A 20327-nucleotide genomic window follows, 5' to 3' on the forward strand; every position below is an offset into this window, starting at 1 on the left:
GGACTACATAAAGTTAAAAAGCTTCTGCACAGAAAAAGAAACCACTACCCAATCCAAGAGACCCCTCAGAATTGGAGAAGATCTTTACATGTCATACGTCAGACAAGAGGCTAACAACAAGAATATATAAAGAGCTTGCCAAACTCAACAACAAGAAAACAAATAACCCTATCCAAAAATGGGGGGAGGACATGGGCAGAATATTCACCAATGAAGAGACCCAAAAGGCTGAGAAACATGAAAAAATGCTCCAAATCTTTGATTGTCAGAGAAATGCAAATAAAGACAACAATGAGACACCACTTCACTCCTGTGAGAATGTCATACATCAGAAAAGGTAACAGCAGCAAATGCTGGAGAGGTTGTAGGGTCAAAGGAACCCTCCTGCACTGCTGTTGGGAATGTAAATTGGTCCAATCTCTGTGGAGAACAGTCTGGAGAACTCTCAGAAGGCTAGACATGGACCTACCCTATGATCCTGCAATTCCTCTCCTAGAGATATATCCTAAGGAATGATCTGTGTACACATATGTTCTTAGCAGCACAATTTGTAATAGCCAAAACCTGGAAGCAACCCAGGTGTCCAACAACAGATGAGTGGCTGAACAAGTTGTAGTATATATGCAAAATGGAATACTACTCAGCTATAAAAAATGATGACTTCACTGTTTTCAGCTGATCTTGGATGGAGCTTGAAAAATTCATGTTAAGTGAAATAAGTCAGAAACAGAAGGATGAATATGGGATGATCTAATTCTCAGGCAGAAGTTGGAAAACAAGATCAGAAGAGAAAACACAAGTAGAACCTGAACTGGAATTGGCATATTGCACCAAAGTAAAAGATTCTGGGGCAGGGGGGAGAATACAGGTGCAAGAAGGATGACAGAGGACCTAAAGGACCCTCAGTGCAGCCACATCATCATGGGGGCAAACGCCATCTTGCAGTCCACGCAGTGCTTGTGGATGGCATCTACCACGCCAGCAGGGAAGTGGATGTGCAGGTCACACAAGAAGAAGATGCTGTGGGGGTCCTTCACCAGGTCGATGCCAGCCTGAAGCCCAGCTGAGCGCTCAAATTTTCCACTAAGCTTCCTGTACTGGTAGCTGTGCAGGCGAGAGTACCTTAGGGCAGCATCCACATCCATGTCCTCGCTGCTATAGTCTACTAAGATGACATTTAAGTGCTGGTCCCCAGTGACCTGAGACAGCCATTCCATGTCGCATATGAACTGCTGCACCCAGTGCGCCTGGTTCTTCACAGGCACGACGAAGTGGACAACGGCACGGTGGCTCCAGGAAAATATAACAATACAAATTGTCTCTCTATCTCCCCCTTCCTCTTAATTTCTGGCTGTCTCTCTCCTATAAATAAATATAATAATAAAAAATTAGGATAAAAAAGAAGGGGAGAGAGACACCTGCAGCACTGCTTTACCAGTCACAAAGCTTTCCCCCTACACGTGGGAACTGGGGGGCTTGAACTCAGGACCTTGCACATTGTAACATGTGTGCTCAACCAGGTGCACCACCAGCAGTCCCCAAAAAATATTTCTTTAAAAGATATCAAAGGTGACCTTGGCAGAATTTAAAAGATGCAGGAGGTTGGAGATTATAGGGTAAAGGCTCAGGTAATGACTCTCAATTTTGTTTTATCTTCAGAAAGCAAATTAAATGGAAGGAACTTATTTTTTTAAATAAGTATTCTTTTAATATTTATTTATTTATTCATTCCCTTTGGTTGCCCTTGTTGTTTTATTGTTGTAGTCGTTGTTGGGTAAGACAGAGAGAATTGGAGAGAGGAGGGGAAGACAGAAGAGAGGAGAGAAAGTCAGACACCTGCAGACCTGCTTCACCGCCTGTGAAGTGACCCCCCTGCAGGTGGGGAGCCCAGGGCTGGAACCAGGATCCTTCTGCTGATCCTTGTGCTTTGCGCCACCTGCACTTAACCCACTGCGCTACCGCCAGACTCCCAGAAGGAATTTATTAACTGATAGATTAACATCCATACAAAAATGTCCACCAATTTATTTATTCTCTCTCAAATTTATAACACCCAGAAAGCTTCTGTCTTCTAAAGAGAGGATAAGGAAAATCAGACTGATCAGGAAGGTAGCACTAGGAATAAAGTGCTGAACTCCCAAGCATGAGGTCCTGAGTTCAATCCCTGGCAGCACATGTGCCAGAGTGATGTCTAGTTCTTTCTCTCTCCTCCTATCCTGTTGGTCTGCTTCTAAATTCTGCTTCTAAGACCCCTTCTGTTGCATTGCTTGAGTCTGTGGTCTATTGACATAATCATTGTTTTCATTGGTTTAATCCCCACGGGTTTCCTCGCTGTTTTCCTTCTCCCCACCCCCTATCCTACATACTTCGTCTTCCTGACACTTCCACCTCAGGAGACATAAAAGACAAGGCTTTTGAATGAAGAAAGATTAGGTTAGATTAGATTGTTGAACTGCATCCCCGCATCCCAACGCCTCAGTAAAGATTGAACTGAGTTCCCAGCTCAGCCATGAGTCCCTGGTCGTCAGTCTCCTGCCCACGACGCTAGCCTGGCAAGTGGCGCCCTGAACACGGACCGGCACTATCCCTCTCATTAATAAATCAAAATATTTCATAAAAAAGAAAAGGGAGTTGGGTAGTAGCACAGTGGGTTAAGCACAGGTGGCACAAAGCACAAGGACCAGCTTAAGGATCCCGGTTCCGGCACTGGCTCCCCACCTGCAGAGGAGTCGCTTCACAAGCTGTGAAGCAGGTCTGCAGGTATCTATCTTGCTCTCCCCCTCTTTGTCCTCCCTTCCTCTCTCCATTTCTCTCCTATCCAACAATGACGACGACATCAATAACAACAATAATAATAACTACAACAATAAAACAACAAGGGGAGTCAGGCTAAGCGCAGGTGGCACAAAATGCAAGGACCCGCTTAAGGATCCCGGTTTGAGCCCTGGCTCCCCACCTGCAGGGGAGTCGCTTCACAATCAGTGAAGCAGGTCTGCAGGTGTCTTTCTCTCTCCCTCTGTCTTCCCCCTCCTCTCTCCATTCCTCTCTGTCCTCTCCAACAATGACGACAACAATAATAACTACAACAAAACAACAAGGGCCCCACAAAAGGGAATAAATAAATAAATAAATTAATTAATAAAAGAAAAAAAACAACATGGGCAACAAAAGGAAATAAATAAATAAATATTTTTAAAAAGAAAATCAGGGTAGGGGTAGATAGCATAATGGTTATGCAAAGACTGCCATGTATGAAGCTACAAAGTCCCAGGTTGAGTCCCCTGTACCACCATAAGCCAGAGCTGAGCAATGCTCTGGTAAAATAATAATAATAATTAAATAAATAAAATAAATATAAGGGAACTTCTTGTCTATAAAAAAAAAGAAAAAAGAAAATCAGAGCTGTGACATATTTTCTAGAATCCTAACAGATAACTAACTAGCTAATAAACAAATAATAGCAACTACTACTTATACACATCTTAGAAATTTTTTTTTTCACTTCTGGGGTTATCAATGGGGCTCTGTGCTGGCACTACAAATCCATGATTCCTGGTGGCCATTCCCCCCTTTTTTCATAAAGTTTTTAGATATTTATTTATTTATTCCCTTTTGTTGCCCTTGTTGTTTTATTGTTGTAGTTATTGTTGTTGTTATTGATGTCCTCATTGTTGGCTAGGACAGAGAGAAATGGAAAGAAGAGGGGAAGACAGAGAAGAGGAGAGAAAGATAAACACCTGCAGACCTGCTTCACCACCTGTGAAGCGACTCCCCTGCAGGTGGGGAGCCGGGGACTGAAACCAGTATCCTTATGCCGGTCCTTGTGCTTTGTACCATGTGTGCTTAACCCGCTGCGCTACCGCCCAACTCCCTAAGCCCCCTGCCTTTTTTTTTAACATGACAGAGAGAATTGAAATGGGGGGAGACAGAGAAAGAGAGATACCTGCAGACCTGCTTCAAGACTTGTGAAGCATCCTCCCTACAGGTGGGAACCAGGGAGCTCGAACCCAGATCCTGCGTGGTTCTTTGAGTTTAGTACTATGTGCCCTTAACCCAGTGTACTATAGCCACCTCTCCCTTCCTCCATATTTTAGAATTATAACCCCATTTTATCCTCACATCAAGCCAATGAAGTAGGTAACTAGAAGAAGAAGAATAAGAAGAAGAAGAAGAAGGAGATTGTAAGATAACAGGGGTACAATTCCACACAGTTCCCACCACCAGAGTTCCGTGTCCCATCCCTTTCATTGGAAATTTCCCTATTCCTTATCTCTCTGGGAGTATGGGCCAGAATTCTTTTGGGGATGCAGAGGTAGAAGGTCTGGCTTCTGTAATTGCTTCTTTGTTGGACATGGGCATTGACAGGTCGATCCATACCCCCAGCCTGTTTCTATCTTTCCCTAGTGGGGTAGGGCTTTGGAGAGGTGAGGCTCCAGCACACATTGGTGAGGTCATCTGCCCAGGGAAGACAGGATGGTATAATAGTTGTCTTGCACTTTGAATGGATCTTTCACCCATAACTGATTATTCTATCTTGTACTTTAAACTGATCTTTCACCCAAGCATAACTGATAACATTGTGCCACCTGGAAATACCAGTTCACTGAACTATGTCCTCTAAGTCTTAACATATTTCACAATGTGATATAGAATATATATTTTATTTTTTCAGAAAAGGCTTTATTTTAAAAGCTATCTTTTCTAAGCTTTCTTTATTTCACATGCTGTATGTATCTATGTGTGTATCTATCTATCTCTCTATTTATGACTATAGAGTTTCACATAAGAGATGGAAACCATGGGTGGGGGTAGATAGCATAATGGTTATGCAGAGAGACTCTCATGCCTGAGGCTCCAAAGTCCCAGGTTTAATCCCCTATACCACCAGAAAACAGAGCTGCTCAGTGCTCAGGAGAAAAAAAAAAAAAAAAAGAGGCATGAAAAAAGAGATAGCCAGAAATTGAGAAGGAAACAGGTGATAGAGAGGGAGCGAGCCAGGGACACTTGTAGCCCTGTTTCATCACTCACAAAACTTCCCCCTATAGGTGGGGACCAGAGACTCAAACCTGGGTCTGTGCACTGTAACAGGTACACTTAACCATGTGTGCCACCACCTAACCCCTGCCTCTCTTTCTACCACCTCCTTCCATCTTGATTTCTAGCTGTCTCTATCCAGGAAATAAAGATAATAAAAAATAAGTAAAAATAAATAAATAAAATTTTTCTAAGACCTTGTGATAACTACAGTGGTTACTGTGGAGAGTGAGTGTGTGTGTGTGCATGTGAGTGTGTGTGCATGTGAGTGTGTGTGCGTGTGTGTCGAGGGGGTGGCATAGAACGCTGATGGAACATACAGTATGGAATATACCCCTGTAATCTTGTAAAACATTATTTTTTATGTATTTATTCCCTTTTGTTGCCTTTGTTGTTTATCGTCATTGTTGTTGATATTATTGTTGTTATTTCTGTCATCATTGTTGGATAGGACAGAGAGAAATGGAGAGAGGAGGGGAATACAGGGGGAGAGAAAGATAGACACCTGCAGACCTGCATTAACGCCTGTGAAGCGACTCCCCTTCAGGTGGGGAGCTGGGGTCTCGAACCGGGATCCTTAAGCCAGTCCTGGCACTTCATGCCATGTGCACTTAACCCACTGTGCTACCGCCCGACTCCCGTAAAACATTATTAAATGACTAATTAAAAAGGGAGAGAAAGAGAAGAAATTATTACCAGACTGAGGAAACAGCTTAATGGTTATGTGAAAGACTTTCATTCTTGAGGCACCAAAGGTCCAAGGTTCAATCCCCAGGACTAACATCAACCAGAGCTGAGCAGTGTTTTGGTATCTATCTATGTATTCATCCATCCATCCATCCATCCATCCATCCATCCATCCATCCATCTCTATATCTATTTCTATATCTATCCATCCATCTATCTATCTATCTATCTATCTATCTATCTATCTATTTTCTATCATCTATATATCTCTCATTAAAATAAAATAAATAAAATTTTGGGAGTCGGGTGGTAGCGCAGTGGGTTAAGCGCACATGGCATGAAGCACAAGGACCAGGGTAAGGATCCCAGTTCGAGCCCCCAGCTCCCCACCTGCAGGGGTGTTGCTTCACAGGCAGTCAAGCAGGTCTGTAAGTGTCTATCTTTCTCTCCCCCTCTCTGTCTTCCCCTGCTTTCTTCATTTCTCTCTGTCTTATCCAACAATGACGACATCATTAACAACAATAATAATAGCTACAACAATAAAACAAGGGCAACAAAAGAAAAAAATAAATATTAAAAATAAATAAATAAAATGTTAAAAAAGAAGAAGGAGGAGAAGGAGAAGAAGAAGAAGGAGACAGTATGATCTAGAGGGACTACAGAACTGCAGGTGCTGGGAAGTTAAAATAACACCAAACATCTGCAGGCACCAAGAATTGAGAAAACAGGGAAGTTACAGCCTTTATCTTATATGTGATATCTGCAAGGACTAGGCAAACAGAAAGGTTCTAGCCATGAACTATTATCTACCTACCTCATGGACCCAAATTACAGAAACTAAACTAAATCACAGGAGTAATTAGAGGGACCCTGGTTCCCACAGCTGCAACCAACAAAAATCCAGGCTGTTAGAAATACAGAAGTATAAAAGACAGATGAATCAACTGTGGAGATAGTATAGCAGTTTACACAAAAGACCAACATGTTTGAGGCACCAGAAGTCCCAGGTTCAATCCCCCGCATCACCATAGGCCAGAGCTGAACAGTGCTCTGAGAGAGAGAAAGAAGGAGGGGGAGAGGAATGGGGCTGGGTGGTAGTGGCACACCTGACAGAGCACATAGGTTACAATGCACAGGGACCTGGGTTCGAGAACCCCACCTGCAGGGGGAAAGTTTTGTGAGTGGTAAAGCAGTGTTGCAGATGTCTCTCTGTCTCTCTCCCTCTCTCTCATCCGCTGCCTTCTCAATTTCTGGCATCTCTACCCAATAAATAAATAAATAAGATAATAAAAAATCTTTTAAAAGGGAGAATAAATGGCAGGGAAATAGAGCAGGTGGTCATGTCCACATGACTTTTCATTGAGAAGGGGGCTATACAATAATAAATGTCATAAGGTAGCAATACTTAGAGGGGGGTGTGGTCTAGGAGGCAGCTCAGTGGATAAAGCACTGGACTTTCATGATGTCCCAAGTTCAATCCCCAATAGCACATGTACCAGAGTGAAGTCTGGTTCTCTCTCTCCCATATCTTTTTAATATTTTATTTATTAATGAGAAAGATAGGAGGATAGAGAGAATGAACCAGACTTCACTCTGGTACATGTGCTGCCGGGGATTGAACTCGGGACCTCAAGCTTGAGAGTCCAGTGCTTTATTCACTGTGCCACTTCCCGGATTACTTCTCTCCCTGTCTTCTTCATGAATAAATAATATCAAGAGAAATAGAGAGAGAAGAGGGGGACCAGGCAGGCAGTTCTTTTCTTTTAAAGACTGTCTGGGGATTCGACTTCCGGAGGTGGAGCTACGAGCAGCAGATCGCTTTCTCTGCTCTCCTCTCCTCTCCTCTCCTGGATCAACTAGGAATACCAAAGGAGACCACCCGGACTGAAACAAGACAGGACTAGAATGACCACAGGAACCCAGTAAATCACCCGTGAGTACAAACACGCGTGGCTGGTGACAGAGAGGAGAGAGGGGCCTAAGGAGAGATTAAGTGACTGCTAACAGTTCAACAGTTTATCAGTGGAGACACCACCTCCAGTCTGCTCCACAACAAGGGGACAGCTGAAGGGAGGAAAGGATTCCCCAGAGACTCACCAAGTGCAACTCTGAGTCTCCATTGCTACTACCCTCAGAATCTGGAGCAGCAACAGGGAGGGACACCAGGGTACAGAGATCTAACCGGGAAACTCAGGAGAAGACCTATACCTCGGTGGCATAGCTGAGGGGCTGTGAAAGTCTCTTTGCATAACCACTGGATTATCTCTGCCACACCCTGCTTTATCTCTTGGTCAGGAGTCAGTGATCAAGCTAAGAAGCCTATTGATAGTTGAAAAACCCTCAGGCTCCCATAGCCTACAGGGAAGAAAAAAAAAAAGAGGCTTTTACACCACTGAGCTCCAACTCAGGGATTGAAAAAACTGTTAACTTCCACCACTGTAAACCCTTTAATTAAATTACTTAGACACAAGTCAATCCAGGCAATAGTGATCAATAATTTGAAAAGTACTGATAAAGGGAACTCATAACATAATATATAAAATGGTTAAAACAACAAGAAAAAATATTGGAGACTCGAACCAGGACAAGAGTCCAGCTAAAAGTCCTCCAGAGGGTGAAGCACAAAACAACGAGTTCAACATCCAAACATTAGCTAAGGAAATAATAACAGGAGTGAGTAAAGAATTTGAAAAAATTGTAATCAGAAATGCAGGAACAACAAATGAGAATATGGAAGAAAATTCTAATTATCTCATGGTTATTAGAGAGCTGAAAGCTGAAATCGCTGAGCTAAGAAGGCAACTAGCTGAACAAGCTCAAACAGTATCAGAGCAGGGCAACAAAATAGATGAACTCCAGAAAGCAGTAGAGGGCAGAGAGAATAGAATCTATGAGGCTGAAGACAGAATTAGCAAGATTGAGGATGAATTAGAGACAACTAAAAAAGAAGTAAGAGATCTCAAAAAGAGATCAAGAGATGCTGAAAACAACAACAGAGTCCTATGGGATGACTTCAAAAGAAACAATATACGCATTATTGGCTTACCAGAGGAAGAAAGAGAAGGAGAGGAAGAAAGCATTCTCCAGGCCATAATAGGTGAAAATTTCTCTAGTCTAGACAACACCAAAGACATAAAGATTCAAGAAGCCCAGAGGGTCCCAAACAGAATTAACCCAGATCTAAAGACACCAAGACATGTCATACTTAAAATGGAAAGGAATAAGGATAAAGAAAGGATCCTCAAGGCTGCAAGAGAAAAACAAAGAGTCACCTACAAAGGAAAACCCATAAGATTAGCAGCAGACTTCTCCATACAAACACTACAGGCCAGAAGAGAATGGCAAGATATCTATCAAGTGCTCAATGAGAAAGGCTTTCAGCCAAGAATACTATATCCTGCTAGACTGTCATTCAGACTAGATGGAAGCATCAAAACCTTCTCAGACAAGCAACAGTTGAAGGAAGCAACCATCACCAAGCCTGCCCTGAAAGAAGTTCTGAAAGGTCTCCTATAAACAACCAGACCACCACAAATAGGACATATATCAAAACACCCTAAAACTCTACAAGAATGGCGTTAAAATATCTTCAATCTTTGATATCAATAAATGTCAATGGCCTGAATTCACCTATTAAAAGACACAGAGTAGGAAGATGGATCAGAAAACACAACCCAACAATATGTTGTCTACAGGAAACTCAGCTAACTCAACAAGACAAACACAGACTTAAAGTGAAAGGATGGAAAATTATCATACAAGCCAATGGCCCACAAAAAAGGGCAGGAACAACTATTCTCATATCTGACATGATAGACTTTAAAATAGATAAGATTTAAAAAAGATAGGAATGGACACTACTTAATGCTCAAAGGATCAGTCAATCAAGAGGACTTAACAATTATTAACATCTATGCACCCAATGAGAAGCCATCTAAATACATCAAACTTCTACTGAAAGAGCTACAGCAATATATTAACAGTAACACAATCATAGTAAGGGACTTCAACACCCCACTCTCTCAACTTGACAGATCATCCAGGAAGAAAATCAGTAAAGACATAAGGGAGCTAAATGAAGAGATAGATAAACTAGAACTATTGGACATTTTCAGAGTCATTCATCCCAAGAAACCGGAATACACATTTTACTCAAATCCACATGGATCATTCTCAAGGATAGACCATATTTTAGCCCACAAAAACAGCATCAGCTAATTCAAGAGCACTGAAATCATCCCAAGCATTTTCTCAGACCACAGTGGAATTAAACTAACACTTAACAATCAACAAAAGATTAGTAACAGTCCCAAAATGTGGAAGCTCAACAGTACACTTCTTAACAACTTCTGGGTCAAAGAGGAAATCAAGGAAGAAATCAAAATGTTTCGAGACTTCAATGAAAATGAAGACACAAGCTATCAAAATATTTGGGACACAGCTAAAGCAGTCCTAAGAGGGAAGTTCATAGCTATACAAGCACACACACACATTAGGAAACAAGAAAAGGCACAAATAAACAGCCGGATTGCACATCTTAAAGACCTAGAAAAAGAACAACAAAGGAATCCTAAAGCAACCAGAAGGACAGAAATCACTAAAGTTAGGGCAGAAATAAATAACATTGAGAATAGGAAAACCATACAAAAGATCAACGAAAGTCAATGTTGGTTCTTCGAAAGAGTAAACAAAATCGACAAACCTTTAGCCAGACTCACAAAAAAAAAAAGGGAGAAGACCCAAATAAATCGGATAGTAAATGAAAGAGGAGATATCACAACAGACACCACAGAAATTCAACATATCATGCGAGGCTTCTATGAAAAACTATATGCCACCAAGCTAGAGAACCTGGAAGAAACGGACGATTTCCTAGATACCTACCAACTTCCAAAACTAAGTAAACAGAAAGTGGATAACATGAACAGGCCCATCACAGCTAATGAAATTGAAACAGTTATCAAAAATCTTCCCAAAAATAAAAGTCCTGGACCAGATGGTTTTACAAATGAATTCTACAAAACTTTCAAAGAAGAACTAATACCTCTACTTTTAAAAGTCTTCCAGAAGATTGAAGACACTGGAATACTCCCTGCCAGCTTCTATGAAGCCAACATCACCCTGATACCAAAAGCAGACAGGGACACAACCAAAAAAGAAAACTACAGACCAATATCTCTGAAGAACATAGATGCGAAAATATTAAACAAAATTCTAGCCAACCAAATACAGCAGTATATCAAAAAGATTGTTCATCATGACCAAGTGGGGTTTATCCCAGGCATGCAAGGTTGGTTTAATATACGTAAATCAATCAATGTGATCCACCACATCAACAAAAGCAAGACCAAAAACCACATGGTCATATCAATAGATGCAGAGAAAGCCTTTGACAAAATACAACATCCCTTTATGATCAAAACACTACAAAAAATGGGAATAGATGGAAAATTCCTGAAGATAGTGGAGTCTATATATAGCAAACCTACAGCCAACATCATACTCAATGGTGAAAAAGTGGAAGCATTTCCCCTCAGATCAGGTACTAGACAGGGCTGCCCACTATCACCATTACTATTCAACATAGTGTTGGAAGTTCTTGCCATAGCAATCAGGCAGGAGCAAGGAATTAAAGGCATACAGATTGGAAGAGAAGAAGTCAAACTCTCCTTCTTTGCAGATGACATGATAGTATACATGGAAATACCTAAGGAATCCAGCAAGAAGCTTTTGGAAATCATCAGGCAATACAGTAAGGTGTCAGGCTATAAAATTAACATTCAAAAGTCAGTGGCATTCCTCTATGCAAACACTAAGTTAGAAGAAATTGAAATCCAGAAATCAGTTCCTTTTTCTATAGCAACAAAAAGAATAAAATACCTAGGAGTAAACCTAACCAAAGAAGTGAAAGACTTGTATACTGAAAATTATGAGTCACTACTCAAAGAAATTGAAAAAGACACAAAGAAGTGGAAAGATATTCCATGTTCATGGGTTGGAAGAATTAACATCATCAAAATGAATATATTACCCAGAGCCATCTACAAATTTAATGCTATCCCCATCAAGATCCCAAGCACATTTTTTAGGAGAATAGAAAAAAATGCTACAAATGTTTATCTGGAACCAGAAAAGACCTAGAATTGCCAAAACAATCTTAAGAAAAAAGAACAGAACCGGAGGCATCACACTCCCAGATCTCAAATATTATAGAGCCATTGTCATCAAAATTGCTTGGTACTGGAACATGAACAGACACACTGACCAGTGGAATAGAATTGAGAGCCCAGAAATGAGGCTCCACACCTATGGACATGTAATCTTTGACAAAGGGGCAAAGACTATTACATGGGGAAAGCAGAGTCTCTTCAACAAATGGTGTTGGAAACAATGGGTTGAAACATGCAGAAGAATGAAACTGAATCACTGTATTTCACCAAATACAAAAGTAAATTCCAAGTGGATCAAGGACTTGGATGTTAGACCAGAAACTATCAGATACTTAGAGGAAAATATTGGCAGAACTTTTTTCCGCATAAATTTTAAAGACATTTTCAATGAAACGAATCCAATTACAAGGAAGACTAAGGCAAGTATAAACCTATGGGACTACATCAAATTAAAAAGCTTCTTCACAGCAAAAGAAACCACTACCCAAACCAAGAGACCCCTCACAGAATGGGAGAAGATCTTTACATGCCATACATCAGATAAGAGTTTAATAACCAACATATATAAAGAGCTTGCCAGACTCAACAACAAGACAACAAATAACCCCATCCAAAAACGGGGGAGGACTTGGACAGAATATTCATCACAGAAGAGATCCAAAAGGCCGAGAAACACATGAAAAAATGCTCCAAGTCTCTGATTGTCAGAGAAATGCAAATCAAGACAACAATGAGATATCACTTCACTTTTGTGAAAATGTCATACATCAGAAAAGGTAACAGCAGCAAATGCTGGAGAGGGTGTGGGGTCAAAGGAACCCTCCTGCACTGCTGGTGGGAATGTCAATTGGTCCAACCTCTGTGGAGAACAGTCTGGAGAACTCTCAGAAGGCTAGAAATGGACCTACCCTATGACCCTGCAATTCCCCTCCTAGGGATATATCCTAAGGAACCCAACACATCCATCCAAAAAGATCTGTGTACACATATGTTCTTGGCAGCACAATTTGTAATAGCCAAAACCTGGAAGCAACCCAGGTGTCCAACAACAGATGAGTGGCTGAGCAAGTTGTGGTATATATACAGAATGGAATACTACTCAGCTGTAAAAAATGGTGACTTCACCGTTTTCAGCCGATCTTGGATGGACCTTGAAAAAATCATGTTGAGTGAAATAAGTCAGAAACAGAAGGATGAATATGGGATGATCTCACTCTCAGGCCGACGTTGAAAAACAAGATTAGAAAAGAAAACACAAGTCGAACCTGAAATGGAATTGGAGTATTACACCAAAGTAAAAGACTCTGGGGTGGGTGGGTGGGTGGGGAGAATACAGGTCCATGAAAGATGATGAATGACATAGTGTGGGTTGTATTGTTAAATGGGAATCTGGGGAATGTTATACATGTACAAACTATTGTATTTACTGTTGAATATAAAACATTAATTCCCCAATAAAGAAATAAATTATTTTTAAAAAAATAAATACTGTCTACCAGCATCTATTTCTTTCCCTCTTGCTTATGTACCTTTGTCTAATAAACACTCGAATCCCTTCTTCTTCTAGCGTTTGCCCTTCTTCCGTAGCCAGTCAACAGCATCAGGTTGAGCCTGATGTAAAGTTTCGAGACCTCCTTTGAATCTGGAAAGGTGGCAGTCGTTCACTATGTGGGTCATAGTCTGTCTGTAGCCGCAGGGGCAGTTCAGGTCATCTCTGGCTCCCCAGCGATGGAACATAGCGGCGCACTGGCCATGGCCTGTTAGATAGCGATTGAGGAGGGCCCAATCATAACGTGCTAGGTCAAATAGTTATGCAAACCAACTCTCATGCTTGAAGCTCCCAGTTCCCAGATTCAGTTTCCCACACTACTATAAACCAGAGCTGAACAGTACTCCAGCAAAAAAAAAAAAAAAAAGAACATTTGTTTCCAACTATGACACCATCTCCCCAGACAATAACCTGGGTCCACCTGCATGTTAGCTGTCAGGCTCAAGCAAAAACTCTTAAAGTCATGGGTCCTCTGGAATATGCCTACAACAGACCTACTAGCTTTTTCCAAAATGGAGACCCCAATCTTCATCTGCAATATTCTTGCCTTTAAGTTTATGACTAGTCAACAATTTTTCTGCTTTATAGCTTGACTCTTTTTCAACCACCAGGTTCCAGATGATACCATGATGCCAACCTGAATTCCCTGGGCAGCAGATCCTGCCATGTGTGTTGGAGCCCCACCTCCCCAGGCCCCTGCCCCACTAGGGAAAGAGAGAGACAGGCTAGGAATATTGATCAACCTGTTAACGCCCATGTTCAGTGGAGAAGCAATTACAGAAACCAGAACTTCCACCTTCTGCAACCCACAATGATCCTGGGTCCATACTTCCAGAGGGATAAAGAATAGGGGAGCTATCAAGGGAGGGGATTGGATATGGAGCTCTGGGGGTGGGCACTGTGTAGAAATGTACCGCTCTTACCCTATAGTCTTGTCAATATTCCCATTTTATAAATAAAAAATACTTGCATCCCTTACCATACTCTGTGTCTCTTGTGGAATCTTCATGGACAGAAGAATGAGGATTGAGACTTTCCACCCTCACCCCCACCTTCCCAGCAACAATTCCAAGACTTGAGACCACATAAAGACACCTTAAATAGCATTGGGGGATTTCCATGGATGGTAGAGCAGTGCTGTGTTATCTCTCCTGTCTGACTCTAAAAAAAAAAAAAAAAAAAAAAGGAAAAGAAAAGAAAGAAGGGAAGATGGGAAGGGAGTAGGGGTAGAAAGAAAGAAGAATAGAAAAGGAAAAGAAAGAGAAAGAAGAAGGGAGGAGGAGAAGAAACTGGGCCAAGGAGGGGCACTCAGCTGTATGATGAGGTCCTGGATTCATTCCCTAGTACTGCATAAAAAAGTCAGAAAATTTTTTTTTCCACATCAGTTATTTCCATTTATATCCAGAACAGACCTCATTTCAGTATTCAAAAAGTATGTATGTGTGGATGTGTGGAGAGTAAAGCAAGGCAAGTGTGAAGGTGTGAGGATACACAGCAGGTAGAACTCAAGTCTTACTGCATGCATGGGGTTCCACCCCCAGCTAGAACAGTGTTCTGGTCTTTCTTGAGCTTATATAAAAATCACTTGGGGGGGGGTGCTCAGGTGGTAGCACAGTGGGTTAAGCACATACATGGTGTGAAGTGCAAGGACCAGCATAAGAACCCCAGTTCAAGCCCCTGGCTCCCCACCTGCAGGAGGTTCATTGCACAAGCAGTGAAACAGGTCTGCAGGTGTCTATCTTTCTCTCCCCCTCTCTATCTTCCACTCCTCTCTCAAAATCTCTCTGTCCTATCCAACAACAATGACATCAGTAACAACAACAATAATAAGGACATCAATGATAAAAATAAAAAATACATAAATCATTTCTGAAAATGTAGATTTTTTAAATATCTTTTTTTTTTTTCCTCCTCCAGGGTTAATGCTGGGCTCGGTGCCTGCACCACGAATCCACCGCTCCTGGAGGCCATTTTTTTCCCCTTTTGTTGCCCTTGTTGTAGCCTTGTTGTGGTTATCATTATTGCCCTTGTTGACGCAATTCGTTGTTGGATAGGATAGAGAGAAATTGAGAGAGGAGGGGGATAGAGAGAGGGGAAGAAAGAGCTAGAGAGAGAGACACCTGCAAACCTGCTTCACCACCTGTGAACTGACTCCTTGCAAGTGGGGAGCGGGTCCTTGCACTTAACCGGGTGTGCCACCATGTTTATCTTTCTCTCCCCCTCTCTATCTTCCAGTCCTCTCTCAAGTTCTCTCTGTCCTAGCCTATAAAATGGAAAAAATAATCACCAGGAGCAGTGCATTCATACCGCCAACACTAAACCCCAGCCTTTTTTTGGAAGCAAAAAGATGAAGGAGGAGGAAGAGGAGGAGGAGAAATAGAAGAAGTAGAAGAAAAAACAAAGAAAATAAAAGCTGTAGAATATCTGCAGAAACTGGGAGTGAGTGTCAGCTAAGAGTTCTTAGGACTTCATCAGAATTTAGCACTTGCTCCATGAGAGAATCAGTAAAAAGAATGAAAAGACAAGATACAAATTGGAATATTTATAAACCACACACCTAACAAAGGACTAGAGTCTAGAAAACAGTGAAAACACAGTTTTTGGAAATACTACAAAACTGTGGGTTCACTATTAATCTTCAATAAGGGAAAGCAGGACTTCTCGGAGAAACAACTGACTCCAGGACTAGAACAGGGAAAATACAAAATAAGCCTGGCGAACCCTGTGCCAGAAAGTAAAGTTTGTTTGTTTGTTCATTTATTTTCTGAGTGTGCAGAAATCACAAAGATGTCTTTAGTAAGGTCAGAAGCAGAAATAGTGTTATAATCTTTTTTTAAAAAAATATTTTATTTTATTTATTTATTCCCTTTTGTTGCCCTTGTTGTTTTACTGTTGTAGTTATTGTTGTTGTTGTCGTTGTTGGATAGGACAGAGAGAAACGGAGAGAGGAGGGGAAGACAGAGAGGGAGAGAGAAAGATAGACACCTGCAGACCTGCTTCACCGCCTGTGAAGCGACTCCCCTTCAGGTGGGGAGCCGGGGTTCGAACCGGGATCCTTATGCCGGTCCTTGTGCTTTGCGCCACCTGCGCTTAACCCGCTGCGCTACAGCCTGACTCCCCTATAATCTTTTTTTTTAATTATTTTTTTATTTATAAAAAGGAAACACTGACAAAACCATAGGATGAGAGGGGTACAACTTCGCACAATTCCCACCACCAGAACTCCGTATCCCATCCCCAAACCTGATAGCTTTCCTATTCTTTAACCCTCTGGGATATGGACCCAAGAGCATTGTGGGATGCAGAAGGTTGAAGGTCTGGCTTCTGTAATTGCTTCCCTGCTGAGTATGGGCATTGATAAGTTGCTCCATATGCCCAACCTGTCTCTCTCTCTCCCTAGTGGGAAGGGCACATTGGTGGGGTTGTCTGTCTAGGGAAGTCTGGTCAGCATCCTGCTAGCATCTGGAACCTGGTGGCTGAAAAGAGAGTTAACATACAAAGCCAAACAAATTGTTGAACAATCATGGACCTAAAGGCTGGAATAGTGCAGATGAAGTGTTGGGGGGTGGGGGTGGGGTCTTTCATTTTGTAGAAAGCTAGTAGGCATATTTTAGTTATATTTCAAAGGGCTTGTAGCTATACTAGTGTTGTTTGTTTTTTTGCCTGAGCCTGAAATCTGATATGCAGATGGATCCTAATTGTTGTCTGGGAAGATGATGTCATGGCTGAGAAAAGGACCAGAAAGCTGGATCAGGGAAGAGAGTAGCTCCCTAATATGGGAAAGGGGTATAAATATTGTTGACTGTAAACCCCATCGATTTTATGTGATCTGGGGCCCATAATTAGCTTAGGAGCCTGTGTGACCTCTACATCCTCTAGATCTGAGCTCACATTCTGTGGTCATGAGTAGGAACATTCCATGCTGCCCCATTATCGACCCATCTTCCTCAGGTGTAGCATAGAGTATGTTGTCCATCCTCCCTTCGGAGGATGGAACCTTCTCTACCATTGTTGATCCAAGTTGAGGGCAAGGTCCTATGGGGACCCCACAAAGGGGTCTGTTTTGTTGTTCGTGATAGAAATGACCAGTAACAATGGAGAGAGGGATTTATTCGAGTTCAAGGCTCATCAAGTCTGTTTGGGAATCTCAGGACTCCCCGATTAGGGCCCCAGCTGGTGGAATGGCCTGACAGTGACTAAAGAGTCATCGTTAAAGTATGCCAGTCTCTTGCCCTTATTCAGCTTTTGCAGTCCTTGCTTCGCTAAGATTAGCTTTGGAGTGAGTGAGAGAACTGTAATAAGAAGTGGGTGAGGAGGGTATCTAAGGACGCTATTTCATTATGAACTTGATACTGACTCACTACAGACTATTGTGTATTTTTTATATTTATTTTCCCTTTTTTTGTCCTTATTTTTTATTGTTGTTGTAATCATTATTGTTGTTGTCACTGATGTCCTCGTCAGATAGGACAGAGAGAAAATGGAGAGAGGAGGGGAAGTCAGAGAGGGGGAGAGAAAGACAGATACTTGCAGACCTGCTTCACCACCTGTGAAGTGACTGCCCTGCAGGTGGGGAGCTGGGGACTCAAACCCGGATCCTTGGGCCAGTTCTTGTACTTCACACCACATGTACTTAACCCACTGCGCTCCCACCAGACTCCTTGTTACAATCTTTTTTTTTAATTTTTAATTTTTTTATTATTTATTTATTCCCTTTTGTTGCCCTTGTTTTCCTTGTTGTTTTATTATTGTTGTTATTGTCGTCATCATTGTTGGATAGGACAGAGATAAATGGAGAGAGGAGGGGAAGACAGATATGGGGAGAGAAAGATAGACACCTGCAGACCTACTTCACCGCCTGTGAAGCAACTCCCTTACAGGTCTCCTTGTTATAACCTTAAGACAACTGACACCTATTCTTAGGGAGCAATTCTTTTTTTTTTTTTCTCCAGGGTTATAGCTGGGGAATCGGTGCTGTCTGCACCACGAATCCACTGCTCAAGAAGGCCATTTTTTCCATTTTGTTGCTCTTGCTATTGCTTTTGTTGTTGTCGTTGGATAGGACAGAGAAATCAAGAGAGGAAAGAAAACAGATAGAACTCTGCAGACCTGCTTCACTGCTCGCAAGGCAACCCCCCATCCCAAGTGCTGTGCCACTGCCCGGGCCCCCTCATTCCAATTTTTTGTGTACCTTCTCATCCCTACCCCACTCCCCGATGCTCTCTTGCATTCTGGTCATTGCTGGGGCTTGGGGCCAGCCTACTCCTGGTGACTATTTTTTCTCATTGCATTGGATAGGACAGAGATAAACTGAGAGAGGAGGGGGAAAGAAAGACAGACACCTGCAGACCTGCTCCCTCCTTCCTCTTCTCTCTCTCTCTCCTGCTCCCAGTAGTCATGTCCCCCCCCCCTTTTTTTTTTCTTCGTATTTTATTGGATATGACAGAAAGAAATTGTGAGGAGAAGGGAAGATAGCAAGGGAGAGAGATAGACACCTGCAGACCTGCTCTCACCATTCAAATCTCCAGTCATTTTGTCTATGTGTAAAGATGGTACTTATACCAACTCTGTTACTTAAATATAAATCAGTCACTAAGTTACAGATGTTGCCATGATGCCAATCTAATTTTCCTGGGCAGACGATCTCACCAATGTGTCCTGGAACCTCACGTCCCCAGAATCCTACTCCATCAAGGAAAGATAGAAACAGGCTGGGAGTGTGGATTAACATGCTGACATCCATAATGATCAGAGAAGCAATTACAGAAGCCAGACCTTGCACCTGCTGCACCCCATAAGGAACTTTGGTCCATACTCCCAGAGAGATAAAAAAAATAGGGAACAAAATGGAATTGGTGTATCACACCAAAGTAAAAGACTCTGGGGTGGGTGGGTGGGTAGAATACAGCTCCAAGAAGGATTCAGTGGACCTAGTGGGGGTTGTATTGTTATATGGGAAACTGGAGAATGTTATGCATGTACAAACTATTGTGCTTACTGTTGAATGTAAAACATTAATTCCTCAATAAAAACAAAACAAAAAAAAGGGAAAAAAACACTTAGACAATTTCAAATTTAAAAAAAAAAAAGGGAATCTGGGAGGGCGGTAGCAACGAGTTAAGCGCACGTGGCAAGGACTGGAGTAAGAATCCCGGTTCGAGCCCCCTGGCTCCCCACCTGCAGGGGCGTCACTTCACAGGAGGTGAAGCAGGTCTGCAGGTGTCTCTCTTTCTCTCCCCCTCTCTGTCTTCCCCTCCTCTCTTCATTTCTCTCTGTCCTATCTAACAAAGACGATATCAGTAACAACAACAATAGTAACTACAACAACAATAAAAAAGAGGGCAACAAAAGGGAAATAAATAAATATTAAAAATAAATAAACAAATAGGGAACCTATTCACCATCCGGCCCCTTATTTTTTGTTTTTTTCTGCCCAGGTTATTGCTGGGGCTTCCATGCTGGTGCTACAAATCCACAGTTCCCTCCCCTATTTCCTTTCTAATTTTTACTAGATAGGATAGAGAGAAATTGAGAGAGGAGGAAGATAGAGGGGAAGATAAGACACCTGCAGACCTGCTTCACCGCTTGTGACCGGGACCCCTGTAGGTGGGAAGCTGGAACTCCAGTCCAAGTCCTTGTACTTGGTAATATGTGTACTTTATGGGGTGCACCACCACCATGCCCCCAATTACTTAACTTTTTAAAAAAAATTTATTTATTATTTTAAAATAAGGATTATGACATTTTAAAATAATTTGTTTATTTGTTCATGAGAAAGATAGGCAGAGAGAGAAAGAACCAGACATCACTGGCACATGTGCTGCCAGGGATTGAACTCAGGACCTCATGGTTAAGAATCCAATGCTTTATACACTGCACCACCTCCC

The 20327-nt window shown here is 41.9% G+C and overlaps 2 protein-coding genes across 2 annotated transcripts in view; both read right to left on the reverse strand.

Annotated features, from left to right (window-relative positions):
* The window catches only part of DDHD2 (DDHD domain containing 2), a 93985-nt gene that overhangs the window by 57397 nt on the left and 16261 nt on the right, over positions 1–20327 (reverse strand). The gene's annotated exons all lie outside the window — the stretch shown is intronic.
* Positions 903–6540, reverse strand: LOC103107897 (beta-1,4-N-acetylgalactosaminyltransferase 3-like). The gene is made up of 2 exons (XM_060186368.1): positions 6536–6540; positions 903–1290 (listed from the first exon to the last, which is right to left on the reverse strand). The coding sequence occupies exons 1-2, from the start codon at positions 6538–6540 to the stop codon at positions 903–905; spliced, it is 393 nt and encodes a 130-aa protein (XP_060042351.1).

The sequence above is a fragment of the Erinaceus europaeus genome, chromosome 2 (assembly GCF_950295315.1).
Source record: "Erinaceus europaeus chromosome 2, mEriEur2.1, whole genome shotgun sequence".
NCBI classification, from domain to species: Eukaryota; Metazoa; Chordata; class Mammalia; order Eulipotyphla; family Erinaceidae; genus Erinaceus; species Erinaceus europaeus.